Consider the following 15,365-nt stretch of genomic DNA (forward strand, 5'->3'; position numbering starts at 1 on the left):
ACAATCATCTTTATTTTAAATCAATTATGTAATATAATGTTCAAAACATTCTGAATCTAATTATTTTTTAATTTCTTTTCCTAATCTTGGTAAAGTTATACTTCTAAATAATTTTTTAATTAATTTATTCATAAAGAATTCAAATTATTCATATGATACAATTGATCCTATTAAACCTGAAGCAATTTATAATGATTCTTAACTAAATCTCAGTTAATTGAATTAACAAATAACATCTGATTTTTAAAATAGATTATCGAGTTTAGGAACAATTAATTAATTTTATTCTAAATTCCATATTTTATATTATTTTTCTTCTGATTCGATTTTAAACATATCAGAAACATCAAATAATTTTTCTTTTCTTTTGTTAATATATTTTTCAACATAATTTTTAATTAGATTTGAAATATTATTTCCTTGTATTTAATCAAGTATTTTCTTTACATTATCCTATGAAATTCCATTTTGAGGCAATTTGAAAAATTCTTATAATGAAACATATTTAATGTTTACTTAGAATGTATCTTGTATTTTTTGATTTAAAATTCCGAAGGTTTAATCATCGTGTGAAATTGTACCATTTTTTACAATATCTCTTGTTCTTGGAATGTTATTGAAAAAGTTAGTGTTTATGTAATTTTTGTTAACTTCAGATAATGATCCCATATCATGTCCTTATTCGATCTTATGTATTTTTTAAAATAATGATTTAAAAACATTATAAGAAATAACTTTGACATATTCTTGATTAGATTGAGTTTGAGAAGAAACCAAAGAAGACATTTAAAATAAACTTTTTGTTGTATTAATAGAAAATAAAGTTTTGTGAAACTAAAATTTGATTTTTTTTTATTTTTATTTTTATATAAGATTTATTATATAACTTAGTAATAAAATTATTTCAATTTTTTTAATAAAAGTAAACTTTAAAGATTTTATCATTAAATTGTAATAAAATGTCTAATATTTACAGAGTTTAATATGGATTATAAAAATTATCAAACGATTAGAAAAAATAAGCTGAAAATTAATATGATTTCAGAATAAAAGAAATAGAGAAAAATTAAGTTTTTTTAATTGAAAAATTAATATAATATGTAAAAAATAAGCTAAATTTTGATATATAGAGATATGCACTTATTTTTATATTTACTAAAATTGTTACTGATATGATTTATGAATTTTTAGTCATTTATATGGAAAAGTTTTTATAATTTATGAAGAGAATTAGTTTTTTTTGATTTAAAAATTTAAAAAACTATAAGTTTTTTATTTTTTTTGTTTATTTTTTTTATTTTTTTTTCTTTTTTTTATTTTTTTTTTTGTTGTTTTTTTTTTTGTTTTCTGATTATATAAGATTTCATCAATTCAGACTATTTGTCATCAAAAAGTATCTTTTATAATTTAGAGTTGAATAATCAATTCATTTTCAATACTATTTTATATGTTTAATTTCATTGCCAAATATTACAGTATTCAATTATTCAGATTTTACAGCCTACTTTATTTCTCGCGTTAATTCTACACGAAAATAAATACCATAAGTTTGAAATGTATTACTTTCATTGAAAAAGCTTTTTAAATATATTTTTTATTATTCTTTATTTTTTATAATAAAACTAAACCCTTATTTATCAAGTTACTATTTTTTCTCAACTGACAGACAATTGTATAGATTGTAACATTTCAATTCATCTATTGATTCATCGTTTAAGATTTTTTTCAACAATGGATATCTTTTTTTGAATAAAGAGACACGTTTTTGTTCATTATGATCTTATTTTGCATGTGTCATTCTATCAACAGACTTAGATCTTTTCGATCTATTTTTATTCTTATTTTGATAAAGAAATTTAGCCATTTCCTTTGGTTTTTATAATTCTTCTTTATTTGAATCCACTGTAAAATTTATATAATATTATATTTTTTTATGATCTTTTTCGTATTTAAGAATAATTTCTGGAATGATGTAAAAAATACCATCGAAAAAGGTAAAAACAAGCTAGAATTTTTACATATTTTGTTAAAAATCTTTCCAATTTTTTTCAACAAAAGATTCTACTGATTGGACAATATAATTTGACAGAAAATTAAACATCATTTCTCTCTATATTTCAAATTAAGATTTAAAATGAGATAACAATTCATCTTCTTGTTTCTAAATATCTTTATTATATTCTAACATATTTTCTTCTCTTTCCAAAAAACGACATAAAAGAGTTTATAATTCATCTTTTTATTCCTTAGCTTTAGAATCTTATAAATCAAGTTTCACTTCAAATTTGGATGGTTGTTCTTTGATATTCTTACTGTTGAATTCACTAAGAAGTTTTGTTGTTTCTTCATTTTGGTTTGAAAATTTCAAAGCATTATCTCTTATTATAGATGCTAAAACTTCCAAGCATGATTTTTCTTATTATTAAGGTTGCTATTAAGGTTGCTATTGAGGTTGCTATTGAGGTTGCTATTAAGGTTGCTATTGAGGTTGCTATTAAGGTTGCTATTGAGGTTACTTTTGAGGTTACTCTTGAGGTTACTATTATTATTTCCCCTTATTTCCCTTAATAAAATTAAATTTTTCTTCATAAAGTTTTAATTCCTCTCCATTGAGTTCACTTAAGCTTGTAATATTTTTACCAGAAAGAAGTCTGATCATACTTTACCTCAAAATATCCATTCGAGCTTATTTTTTATTCTATATCGAGGAATCATTTTACTGATTTTCATGTTATTTATTAGGATTATCCTAAATATTTTATTTTTTATTTCTTGTACTTTTATCCATTATACTGTAATACTGTTTATTTCTATTCTTTTAAATTTATATTAATGTTTCACAATTGTATTTTTTCAATTTTATTTTATCTAATCTATAAATTAAAACTAAAAGTTTTTTATTTTTTTTGTTTATTTTTTTTATTTTTTTTTCTTTTTTTTTATTTTTTTTGTTGTTTTTTTTTTTGTTTTTTGATTAATATAAAAATTTCATCATTCAGATAAAGATCTAAAATCTAAACTCTGTTTTAAGCATATCATAATTTCATTCTCATTTTTTTTTTAATTGTTTTTCAGCTGATTCGCTAATTATTACAGTATGTTTCATTATGAAATCTTCTGTAGTGTATCTTATGACTAAGTTGCCTTCATTGTCATATAAAGAATTTATTTCTACTTTTTCTTTGCCTTTGAAAGGAGAAAATTCAACATCATTATTTTAAAGTATAGTCTTCAGTTCATTGGAAAGATGATCTTATATTTTGTAATCTTCTAAACTTTCTTTAAATTTAAGATCATCTGTCAAAAGTAAGCACATAGTATTTGGTTAAGAAAATACATATTTTTCATCATTTTTAGATTCCTCTACATTAGATGTCTCTATAGGTATTTCTGTCACAGGAATTTAATCTGTAGGTATATTTTCCGCCTCGCTAACCTATTCTTTAGATTCTTCTACATCGGAGCCATCTACAACGGATTTATCTACAACGGATTTATCTACATTAGATTTCTATTTAGGTATTTCTTTTTCTTCTTAGAAATTTATAGTGAATATTATTTGATAATATATTTTTCTATAATCTTTTTGTACCTACCAATTCTAAGGGATTTAAAATTCTTCTTAATCAAAATCATGAGCAACTTTAAATCTGGTATCAATCTAAATTGTATCGTTTAAATAACAGAAAACAAATTATAATCTTTCTATAAGACAAAAGACATATTATCTCAAATATTAATTTGTTTCATCGCAACTATAACCAAAATAATCGTGGCATTAATTAATTTGTTTTCCAAACATAACAAAATATCTACTTATGAATTCAAACATGAGCTTATTTTTCAACCCAAAGTATTTTGTATATTCCTAATTTAATTCTTTCTCTCCTTATATTTCTTTCCCTTTTTTCAATTTATCTATTAATTCAGCTATTGTTTTTTCAGTATTCTCAACTTCTTAAGATACTAAATCGAGATCTAATTTTTATGTAGATTACAATGAATGATTACTCTTGCATAATTTTTTGAGAATTTCCTTTGCTTCCTATTTGCGATTGAATTTCTCATTAGTAAAGAATTTAAATTAAGCTATCATGAATTTAATATTTTTCTATTATATCCATTCTATAAATTCTACTCTGCCAGAAAGTTTCTAAATATCCTACATATTTTATTTAAGTGCTTTTTATTTTTTAGTCTCTCTTTCAGATTATTCTTCATAATCTTTTATAGTATTAATTCCAAATTAATTTTGGTCCTACTATGTTTTTTACCTTATTTATTCGGTTTTTTATTCGGTTTTTTATCCGGTTTTTTATCCAGTTTTTTATCCCTTATTAAAAATTTGTTAAAAATGTTTTTTAAAAAGTATAAAAAAGTAGCCCTCCAAGGAAAATACTTGGAAGGCGAAAAAATAGCAGGCAGAGAGGTTTTTTTCTGCTTACTGATCTAAAAATGCTCCGATTGTAAATTCTCTGTGTTTTTACTTAAGGGATATATCAACATTTGAGAGATTAGTGCAATTCCCTAAACCAGAGCCTAAGTCTGATGCACCTTCATCACCAATTTAATTTTTACTTTTTTAATATTGAAGAAAAAATAAAAAAATGAATTAATTAGAGGTAAAAAAATGAAGAAAAATATGAAATAAATTAATTAAAAACAAATTTAAAAGTTAAAAATAAAAAAATAAATTAAATTAATAAAGAAAAAATGAAAGAAAGAAAAAAAAAAGAAACACAAGCAAAATAAAAGTTAAAAAAAATAAATAAAATAAATTAAATGAGCTTTTTCATTTTAAATTCATTTTTATAATTAAATAAATCACAATCAAAAATAAATAAACTATTTTTACTAAAGGTTAAGTCTCAAATTTGAGAGATTAGTGCAATTCCCTAAACCAAAGCCTATGCCTGATGCACCAACAGCGCCAATTTAATTATCACTTTTAAATATTGAACAAAAAATATATTATTAATTAGTTAATAGAAGCTAAAAATTTGAATGAATTAATTTATAATAAATGCAAAAGTTAAAAATAAAAAATTAGTAAATATAACATACAAAACAAAAAACACAAGAACAATAAAAAGAAAAAGAAAAATAAATAAAATATTAAAAGAGCTTTATTGCTTTAAATTCATTTTTAAAGTTAAAAATATCACAATCCAAAACAAATAAACTGTTTTTACTAAAGTGTTAGTGCCAAATTTGAGAGATTAGTGCAATTTGTTAAAAGAGAACATAAACTGGATGCACCTTCATCACCAATTGTATTCGAACTTTTTATTTATTGAAGATAAAATATATTACTAATTTGCTAGAATGAAAAAATGAAGATAAAATATGAAATGAAATTATTAATAATAAAAAGTTTAAAATAAAAAAATGAGTTAAATTCATTAAAAAAGTTAAGAAAAAAAAACAGAAGGAAAATAAAAATGAAAAAGAAAAATAAATCAAATAAATTGAATTAGCTTATTGCTTTAATTTTGTTTTTAAAATTAAATATATCATAATCTAAATCAAATAAACTATTTTTACTTAAGGTTAAGTTTCAAATTTGAGAGATTAGTGCAATTTGCTAAAGCAGAACTTAAGCCTGATGCACCAACTGCACCAATTTTATTATCTCTTTTAAATATTGAACAAAAAATATAATATTAATTAGTAAATAAGTTAGTTAGTTAGGAGGAAAAAATAAAGAAAAAATATGAAATTAATTAAGGGTAAAAGTTAAAGTTGAAAATAAAAAAATGATTTTAATATAAAACAAAGAAAAAATACACAAACACAAGAACAAATAAATCAAATAAATTAAAAGACCTTTACTGTTTTAAATTCATTTTTAAAATTAAAAATATCTCAATTTAAAACAAATAAACTGCTTTTACTCAAGGATAAGTTCCAAATCTGAGAGATTAATGCAATTTCCTAAAGCAGAAGCTAAGCCTAATACACCTATGTCACCAATTTAATTTAATCTTTTTAAATATTCAAGAAAAATATATTATTAATTAATAAATTAATTAGTTAGCTAGGAGGAAAAAATGTAGAAAATAAAAAGAAATGAATTAATTAATAATAGTTGCAAATGATAAAATTGAATAAACTAGTTATAGTAAAAGAAAGTTAGAAGAAAAAAAACATAAAAAAAATAAAAAAGAAAAAGAAAAGTAAATAAATTAAAAGACATTATAGTTTTAAATTTATTTTTTAGTTAAAAATAGCTTAATCTAAAACAAATTAACTGTTTTTACGTTAGTTTAAGGGACAAATTTAAGAGATTAGTGCAATTTTTAAAAGCAGAACTTAAGCTTGATGCACCTTAATCGCCAATTTTATTATACCTTCATAAATATTGAAGATAAAATATATAATTATTTATTTAATCAGTTATGAAATAATAAATAATAAATACAAAAGCTGGAAATAAAAAAATGATATTAAAACAGCTTTATTGTTTTAGTAATTCATTTTTAAAATTACAAATATCACAATCCAAAACAAATTAACTATTTTTACTGAAGGCTAAGTGTCAAATTTGTGAGATTAGTGCACTTTTCTAAAGCAGAACCTAAACTGGATGCACCTTCATCACCAATTTAATTACCACTTTTTATATATTGAAGAAAAAATATATTACTAATTAGTTAGTAGGAAAAAATGAAGAAAAATGCATTATTAATGAATAAAAAGAAAAGTTAAAAATAAAAAATGATTTTAATGAACAAAGAAAAAAAAAATCAAAGCACAATAAAAAAGAAAAAGAAAAATAAATCAAATAAAAAGCTTTCAAATAAATTAAAAGAATTTTATTGTTTTAAATTCATTTTTAAAATTAAAAATATCACAATCTAAAGCAAATAAACTGTTTTTACTCAAGTACAAGTGTCAAATTTGTGAGTTTAGTGCAATTTGCTAAAGCAGAACCTAAGCTTGATATACCAACTGCACCAATTCCACGAAATGCTTCAAATTCACCAAGAAGACTAACATAATATAAACTTTTTAAATATTGAAGAAAAAATAAATAAATAATTAATTAGTTAGTTAGGAGAAAAAAATGAAGAAAAAATATGAAATTAATTAATAGTGAAAGTAAAAGTTGAAAATAAAAAAAAAAGAGTTAAATTACCAAAAAGTTAGAAAAAAAATAAACACAAACACAATAAAAAAAAATAAATCAAATAAATTAAAAGACCTTTATTGTTTTAAATTCATTTTTTAAATTAAAATATCACAATCAAAAAAATAAAGTGTTTTACCCAAGTCTAAGTGTCAAATTTGTAAGATTAGTGCAATTTGCTAAAGCAGAAAATAAGTCTTATAAACGTTTATCGTCATAGAATTAGTTACTTTTTAAATATTAAACAAAATATATTGTATTAATTTGTAAGTTTGAATGAAAATATGAATAAAAAATATGAAATGAATTAATTAATGAATAGTAAAAGCAAAAGTTAAAAATCAAAAAATGAGTTAAATTAACAAAAAAAGAAGAAAAAATATAGCATAATAAAAACAATAAGAAAATAAAATAAATAAAAAGTTATCAAATAAACTAAAAGAGCTTTATTGTTTAAATTCATTTTTAAAATTAAAATTTCTCAATCCAAAATAAATAAACTGTTTTTATCAAATAAAAGTGTAAGAAACCAAAAATGAAGAAAAATAACAGAAAATAATAAATGGATAATAAACAATTAAAACTTGGAAGTGAAAATTTAGTTAAAAAAGCTAAAAAATATTTTTATAAATAAAATGAATGAAAATTGAAGTAAATTTGTTAGAAAATTATTTTACAGATAAATTGAAAGTTAAAACAAATAAATATTAATGATAATAATATTTATAAATTAAATATACCTAAGATTAATATGGAGAACCTAATGAGATTAGAGTGAAGAGTTTAAAAACTTTTTTTATTTATAAAAATAAAATTAAATAATATTAATAAAAAATTTATAATTACTTCTTCTAATTCTTCGTAGTATTTAATCTTTTACATAGTTTTTATAAAAAAATATTGAATATCATTTTATGGAAATTTAATTAATTAATTATAAATGGAAAAAAAGAACAAATAAATTGTAATAATTATCAAATATGAATTTATAAATTTGCTTTTAGGAAGAGATAATACTAAAAAGTTTGTGTAACATCATTATTTAATCTTAATATTTCTATTTTAAACACGCGCTTAAAAATATAGTAGGAATTAGTTATGGGTAGTTAAGTGTTGAAAAAATTCTAGTAATTGTTGAACTTAAATTTTATACCCAAGACCCAACGCAAAAAATTTAATTTATACCCAATAGGGTTGCCTTGTATAAATCTCAATAATTTATTTTTATTTAATAAAATTTAATTACTTCATGAACTTTACTTTTTTCTACTTAGCTTAACTAAGCTGTATTTGCGGTTGTATTATTTGTTGTGATATTACTAGAATTAGTGTTAGCAGTAGTAGTAGATGCTGTTTTTGTTTCAACTTAGTTTACTGTCGTTTGGCTTTATTCATCAATAACCTTTTATTCACTAGTTTCCTTGCAATATTAATCGGATGTATCGGCTACTGATTACTTAGGTGTATCATCTACTTGATAATCAATTTCACATACTTTAAAACTCTTATTTTAGACAGGAATCAAACTAGATTATTTCTATTTAATATGGTTATTAGGTTGGGTGAAGTTATATTTCATAAATTGACTTGTCAATTTAGGGTCAGAAACCTTTTTAAATGTGCTTTACATTAATTTTTTAAACATTTCTCTTTTCTTTGTACTTATTAATCAAAATATATGTTTATTACTTTAATTTATTTTCTTTAACTTTCTATAACTTTCCTAATTGGATATTTATATTCAAAAAGATCAAATAAAGATTTTTTATTTTCTTGAATTGCAATAAATTAAATTATATGAACATCTCTATCTATTTGATTGTGTGTTTGTTTTCTGATAAATATTTGTTTTCTGCTGATATCTTATAACTCTTAATAAAAAATCAAATTGATAGCTCAAAGTAATTGTTTTGCCTTGTAATTTCTTATTCAATTCGTAATCCAAACAAAATTCTTTGCATTATTTTTTTAATTAGTTGCTGATTAAAATTATATTCATTTAAAACATTTGTGCAAAGATAATAAGCATAAAAAAATGTTCTTATTTATTATTTTAAACTTTAAGTCTGTTTTGATTTAAAAGATTTAATTTTGTAGTTATTTTTTAGTAAAAATTGCTTATAAAAAAATAGAATACAAATGTAGTTAGTTTTAGGAAAAAATATCTTTTATAATTAGTTTTATTGAATTAAAATTTTTTTATTTTGTATACTTAAAACCTTTTATTATAAATTTAAAATAAATAAAAGCAAAATTTGAATAAATATATAAATAATTATGATTGGAAATATTGTAACCATCTTTCTTTATTTTTAAAAAAATTAATCAATAACTCTTATTACATCTATTTTTCTTTATAGAACTTTATTGAAATTTAGAGTTTATCTATTTTTGAATTATTAATAAAAATTCGCTGAAATTCATTTTTTTTCCTTCAATATTTCTCGAATTTTTAAGTATTTACTTTATTTCATTCATATTTGAAATAAAAACAAATTTTCAAAGATTCCATTGATTTATTTTTTTAACAAAAATTGACTCAATAAGATTTTCTTAAATATTCATTAGAAAAACATATCCAAAATTAAAAAGGCAATTAATTCTAGTAAAATAGTTATATTTGTTTTTTCTGCCATTTTTTTAGTTGATTTTGAATTAAAATATGAAAATCTATTAAAATAAATTTAACAAATATTAATATGAATGTTCTTTTAAGATAAAAGTTTGAGAGTGAGTATATGTTTGTTTTTTAATTAGCTTATCAAATTCGCATGCAAAAAATTTTTAATTTATAAATTAATAATTAGTTAATGCATTTCTAATTCATATTTCAAATATTTTCTTTGTTAAAAATTGTATTTTCAATATCTTTTTTTGTTATTTTGAAAATATTTATTTTTTCTAATAATTTGTATTTTATTTAATGTCCTTTTTTGCTATTTTTTAAATATAAAAAGGAATTATTTGCCTACTATTCCTCTACAAAATTTTTATAAATTTAAATTTAACATCTTTTTTACTCAATAGAATTAAAATTATATCACTCTTATTTTAATTGAGAAAACAAATCAAATTTATTAAATTAATATGTTTTTAATTTATCTTTAGATAAATTAATTTTTATTGCTTAAAATAAATGTAAATTCATTTAATGGTTTTTTTAATAGTAATTCAAATGAATGAATGAATGAATGAATAAATAAATAAATAGTTAGTAGTCTTAAATATCTTCAAGATTAAGTCATACTAAATTTTCTCTTTAAAATTAAAATAATAACTATGAGCCACTATATAAAGGATAATTAGAATGCAAACTTAGTAGAATATAAACCCATTTTATCAAATATACACGTATTTCTGTGAACCAATTTATTTGAGTAAAACTAAATTTTTTATTTTTTTATATTTAATAAGCTATTTGTTAATATACAAAAATATCATATTGATAAACATAAAAGCAGTAATAAATTTATATTTAAATTATTATTATGATTCATTGATTCAGATTTAACTTTTATAATAAATTAGTGTAAATTACTAAAAATATTTAAATATTAAAAAAATTAACAAAAAAAAAAATTTTAATCTAATAAAATAAATGTGCTTTACTGTTTTAAATTCATTTTTATAATTAAAAATAAACATAATAAAAATCAAATAAACTACTTTTCCTCAATATCAAGTATCAAATTTGAGAGATTAGTGCAATTTGCTAAAGCAGAACGTAAGCTTGATGCACCAACTGCACCAATTTAATTCGATCTTTTTAAATATTGAAGAAAAAATATATTATTAATTGGTTAGTTAGAATGAAAGAAAGAAAGTAAGAAAAAATGAAAAAAAAATATGACATTAATTAATTTATAATAAATGAATATGTTGATATAAATGAGTTAAATTAACAAACCAAGAGAGAGAAAGAAAAAAACAAAGACAATTAAAAATAAAATAAAATAAATCAAACAAATTGGAGAACTATTGTTTTAAATTTATTTTTAAAATTAAAAAAAAAATAACATATTAACTGTTTTTACCTAATATGCAGTAGCAAATTCGAGAGATTAGTGCAATTTGCTAAAGCAGAGCCTAAGCCTGATGCACCTATATCACCAATTTAATTACCACTTTTTATTTATTGAAGAAAAAATATAAAATTAATTAATAGTTAATTGTTCGAAAAGAAAAATGAAGAAAAAATATGAATTAATTTTTTTAATATATATATAAAATGAAAATAAAAGAAAATGAAGACAAATAAAAAGCTATTAAAAAAATTAAAAGAGCTCTAAAGTTTTAAATTTATTTTAATAATTAAAAATATCACAATCCGAAAGAAATAAACTGTTTTACTGAAGGTAAAGTGTCAAATTTGAGAGGTTAGTGCAATTTGCCAAAGCAAAGCCTAAGCCTGATGCACCTATATCACCAATTTAATTACCACTTTTTATTTATTTAAGAAAAAACATATAATTAATTTAATAATGTTTTAAATTCATTTTTCAAATTAAAAATATCTCAATCTAAATCATTTTACTCAAGGAGAAGTGTCAAATTTGAGAGATTAGTGTAATTTTCTAAAGCAGAACCTAAGCCTAATGCACCTATGTCACCAATTTAATTTCCACTTTTTAAATATTGAAGAAAAAATATATAAAAATACAGATAATTAGAATAAAGTATCTCGCGCTTATGTAATGGACTTTAAATTTCAAAAACTATAAATTTGTTAAAAATCCATTATTTTTTATGCAAGAGATACTTTATTCTAACTATCTGTATAGTAAGAAGAAAAAAATGAAGAAAAAAAAAATTAATTAATCAATTAATAATAATTGTATATGATAAAATTAAATAAATGAGTTATATTAATAAAGAAAGTTAGAAGAAGAAAAAACATAAACACAATAAAAAAGAAAAAAAAAATAAATTAATTAAAACACATTTATTGTTTTAATTTCATTTTTTAAATTAAAAATATCGCAATCCAAAAAAATTAACTGCTTTTACTTAAGGTAAAGGGTTAAATTTAAGAGATTAGTGCAATTTGTAAAAGCATAACCTAAGCCTGATGTACCTTCATTACCAATTTCATTTCCACTTTTTAAATATTGAAGAAAAAATATATAATAAATTATTTAATCAGTTAGAACGAAAGAAAGAAGAAATAATAAGAAATGAATAAATTAATAATAAATACAAAAGTTGAAAATAAAAAATGGTATTAAAACAGCTTTATTATTTTAATTTCATTTAAAAATTTTTTAAAATATTGCAATCTAAATCAAATAAACTGTTTTACCTAAGGCTTAGTGTCACATTTGTGAGATTAGTGCAATTTGCTAACGTAGAACATAAACTGGTTGCACCTTCATCACCAATTTGATTGTCACTTTTTAAATATTGAAGAAAAAATATATTAGTAATTAGTTAGAAGGAAAAAATGAAGAAAAATACGTTATTAATGAATAAAAAGAAAAGTTAAAAATAAAAAAATAATTAAATTAACAAAAAAAAAAAAATTAAAGCACAATAAAAAAGAAAAATAATTCAAATAAAAAGCTTTCGAATAAATTAAAAGAAAGAGCTTTAATGTTTTAAAATTATTTTTATAATTAAAAATATCATAATCTAAAACAAATAAACTGTTTTTACTCAAGGCTAAGCGTCAAGTTTGTAAGATTAGTGCAATTTGCTAAAGCAGAACCTAAGCTTGATGCACCAACTGCACCAATTTTATTTTCAAGACCAAGAAAAAATATATTACTAATAAGATAGAAGGAAAAATTAAAGAAAAATATGTTATTAATAAATATAAAGAAAATTTAAAAAAAAAATGATTTAAATTAACATAGAAACAAAAAAAAAATCAAAACACAATAAAAAAGAAAAAGAAAAATAATTCAAATAAAAAGCTTTCTTATAAATTAAAAGAAAGAGCTTTAATGCTTTAAACTCATTTTTAAAATTAAAAATATCACAATCTAAAGCAAATTAACTGCTTTTACTTAAGTCTAAGTGTCAAATTTGTGAGATAAATGCAATTTGCTAAAGCAGAACCTAAGCTAGATGCACCAACTGCACCAATATTATTGTCACTTTTTTAATATTGAAGAAAAAAGAAATAATTAATTAGTTAGTTAGGAGGGAAAAATGTAGAAAAAAAATGAAATTAATTGATTGTAAAAGTAAAGTTGAAAATAAAAAAAACGAGTTAAATTACCAAATAATAAGAAAAACAATAAACATAAACACAATAAAAAGAAAATAAATCAAATAAATTAAAAGTTTTTATTGTTTTAAATTCATTTTTATAATTAAAATATTACAATAAAAAAAATAAAGTGTTTTTACCAAAGTTCAAGTGTCAAATTTGTTAGATTAGTGCAATTTGCTAAAGCAGAACCTAAGTCTGATGCACCTTTATCACCAATTAATTTGTAACTTTTTAAATGTTGAATAAAAATATTTTATTAATTGGTAGGTTTGAAGGAAAAAATGAATATAAAATTTGAAATGAATTAATTAATTAATAGTAAAAGCAATGAGTTTAACTAACAAAAAAAGAAGAAAAAAAATACAAACATAATAAAAAAATAAGAAAATAAATTCAATAAAAAGATATCAAATAAAATAGAGAAGAAAATTTGTATGAGAAAAATTATTATAGAAATAAATTGAAAGTTAAATACAAAAAAATATTAATGATAATAATATTTATAAATTAAATATACCGAAGATTAATATGGAGAATCTAATGAGATTAGAGTGAAGAGTTTAAAAACTTTTTTTATTTATAAAAATAAAATTAAATAATATTAATAAAAAATTTATAATTACTTCTTCTAATTTGTCATAACATTCTATCTTTTACATAGTTTTTATTAAAAAAAATAATGAATAGCATTTTATGGAAATTTAATTAATTATAAATGGAAGAAAAAAAAACAAATAAATTATGAAAATTATCAAATATTAATTTATAAATTTGCTTAGGAAGAAATAACACAAAAAATTTTGTGTAAAATCATTATTTAATCTTAATATTTCTACTTTAAACATGTGCTTAAAAATATAGTAGGAATTAGATAGAGAAGGGTAGTTAAGTGTTGAAAAAATTCTAGTAATTATTGTACTTAAATTTTAAATTTAATTAAATAAAAATAGAAAATAGAAATTTATACAAAGCCACCCCATTCGGTATAATCATCAACTTCACTTTTTTCTACTTAGCTTAACTAAGCAGTATTTATAGTTGTATTATTTGTTGTGGTATTAGTAGAATTATTGTTAGCAGTAGTAGTAGCAGTAGCTGTTGTTTTAGCTGTTTCAACTTAGTTTACTGTTGTTTGATTTTGTTCATCAGTAACCTTGTATTCACTAGTTTTTTTGCAATATTAATCGGAGGTATCGGTTACTGACTACTTAGGTATAACATCTACTTGATAATCGATTTCACATACCTTAAAACTCTTATTTTAGGCAGCAATCAAACTAGATTATTTCTATTTAATATGGTTATTAGGTTGGGTGAAGTGATATTTCATTAATTGACATGTAAATTTAGAGGCAGAAACCTTATTAAAGGTGTTTAACATTAATTTTTTAAACATTTCTCTTTTTTTTGTACTTCTTAATCAAATTATATGTTTATTGCTTTAATTTATTTTAATTAACTTTCTGTTGACTTTCCTGATTGGATATTTATTATCAAAAATATCAAATAAAGAATTTTTATTTCCTTAAATAGCAATAAGTTAAATTAAATTATATGGATATATCTATCTATTTAATTGTGTATTTGTTTTCTGATAAATATTTGTTTTCAGCTAATATCTTGCAACTCTTAATCAAAAATCAAATTGATAGCTCAAAGTAATTGTTTAGTTTTGTAATTTCTTATTCAATTTGTAATCCAAAGAAATTCTTTGCATGATTTTGTTAATTAATTGCTGATTAAAATTATTTTTATTTAAAACATTTGTGCAAAGATATTAATCATAAAAAAATGTTTTTGTTTATTATTTTTATACTTTAAATAAGTTGGCTTTTTAATTTATCCTAGATTACAGCTAAAACAAAATAATAAAACTAATAAATTTTAAAGTAAACTATTGTCTTTTGTGATTTAAAAGATTTAATTTTGTAGTTATTTTTTACTAAAAATTGCTTACAAAAAAGCACAATACAAATGTAGTTAGTTTTAGGAAAAAATATCTTTTATAATTAGTTTTATTGA

At 20.2% G+C, this 15,365-nt stretch overlaps 4 protein-coding genes across 4 annotated transcripts; all 4 read right to left on the reverse strand. All coding sequences in view use genetic code 6, as the record gives it.

Annotated features, from left to right (window-relative positions):
- Window positions 1-40: 40 nt before the first annotated feature.
- Window positions 41-786, reverse strand: TTHERM_000548088 (hypothetical protein; the record flags this gene model as incomplete). The annotated part of the gene is made up of 3 exons (XM_012795274.1): window positions 41-103; window positions 235-687; window positions 736-786. The coding sequence occupies 3 exons, from the start codon at window positions 784-786 to the stop codon at window positions 41-43; spliced, it is 567 nt and encodes a 188-aa protein (XP_012650728.1).
- Window positions 787-1,432: 646 nt separating this feature from the next.
- On the reverse strand, window positions 1,433-2,788 carry TTHERM_000548089 (hypothetical protein; the record flags this gene model as incomplete). Its single annotated transcript, XM_012795275.1, has 1 exon — window positions 1,433-2,788. One exon carries the CDS (start codon window positions 2,786-2,788, stop codon window positions 1,433-1,435), a length of 1,356 nt encoding a protein of 451 aa, XP_012650729.1.
- A 261-nt stretch (window positions 2,789-3,049) lies between these two features.
- On the reverse strand, window positions 3,050-8,838 carry TTHERM_00548090 (hypothetical protein; the record flags this gene model as incomplete). Its single annotated transcript, XM_971572.2, has 12 exons — window positions 8,376-8,838; window positions 7,976-8,002; window positions 7,870-7,919; window positions 7,269-7,358; window positions 6,882-7,007; window positions 6,526-6,615; window positions 6,261-6,350; window positions 5,895-5,984; window positions 5,545-5,634; window positions 5,193-5,282; window positions 4,856-4,945; window positions 3,050-4,577 (listed from the first exon to the last, which is right to left on the reverse strand). Exons 1-12 carry the CDS (start codon window positions 8,772-8,774, stop codon window positions 3,050-3,052), a joined length of 2,760 nt encoding a protein of 919 aa, XP_976665.2. The 5' UTR covers window positions 8,775-8,838.
- Window positions 8,839-10,782: 1,944 nt separating this feature from the next.
- On the reverse strand, window positions 10,783-14,739 carry TTHERM_00548050 (cyclic nucleotide-binding domain protein; the record flags this gene model as incomplete). Its single annotated transcript, XM_971568.2, has 12 exons — window positions 10,783-10,891; window positions 11,164-11,253; window positions 11,480-11,569; window positions 11,664-11,753; window positions 12,137-12,226; window positions 12,429-12,518; window positions 12,782-12,892; window positions 13,135-13,224; window positions 13,481-13,570; window positions 13,861-13,910; window positions 13,967-13,993; window positions 14,311-14,739. 12 exons carry the CDS (start codon window positions 14,737-14,739, stop codon window positions 10,783-10,785), a joined length of 1,356 nt encoding a protein of 451 aa, XP_976661.2.
- Between the last annotated feature and the right edge of the window lie 626 nt (window positions 14,740-15,365).

This window comes from Tetrahymena thermophila (assembly GCF_000189635.1).
Source record: "Tetrahymena thermophila SB210 genomic scaffold scf_8254823, whole genome shotgun sequence".
NCBI lineage: Eukaryota > Ciliophora > Oligohymenophorea > Hymenostomatida > Tetrahymenidae > Tetrahymena > Tetrahymena thermophila.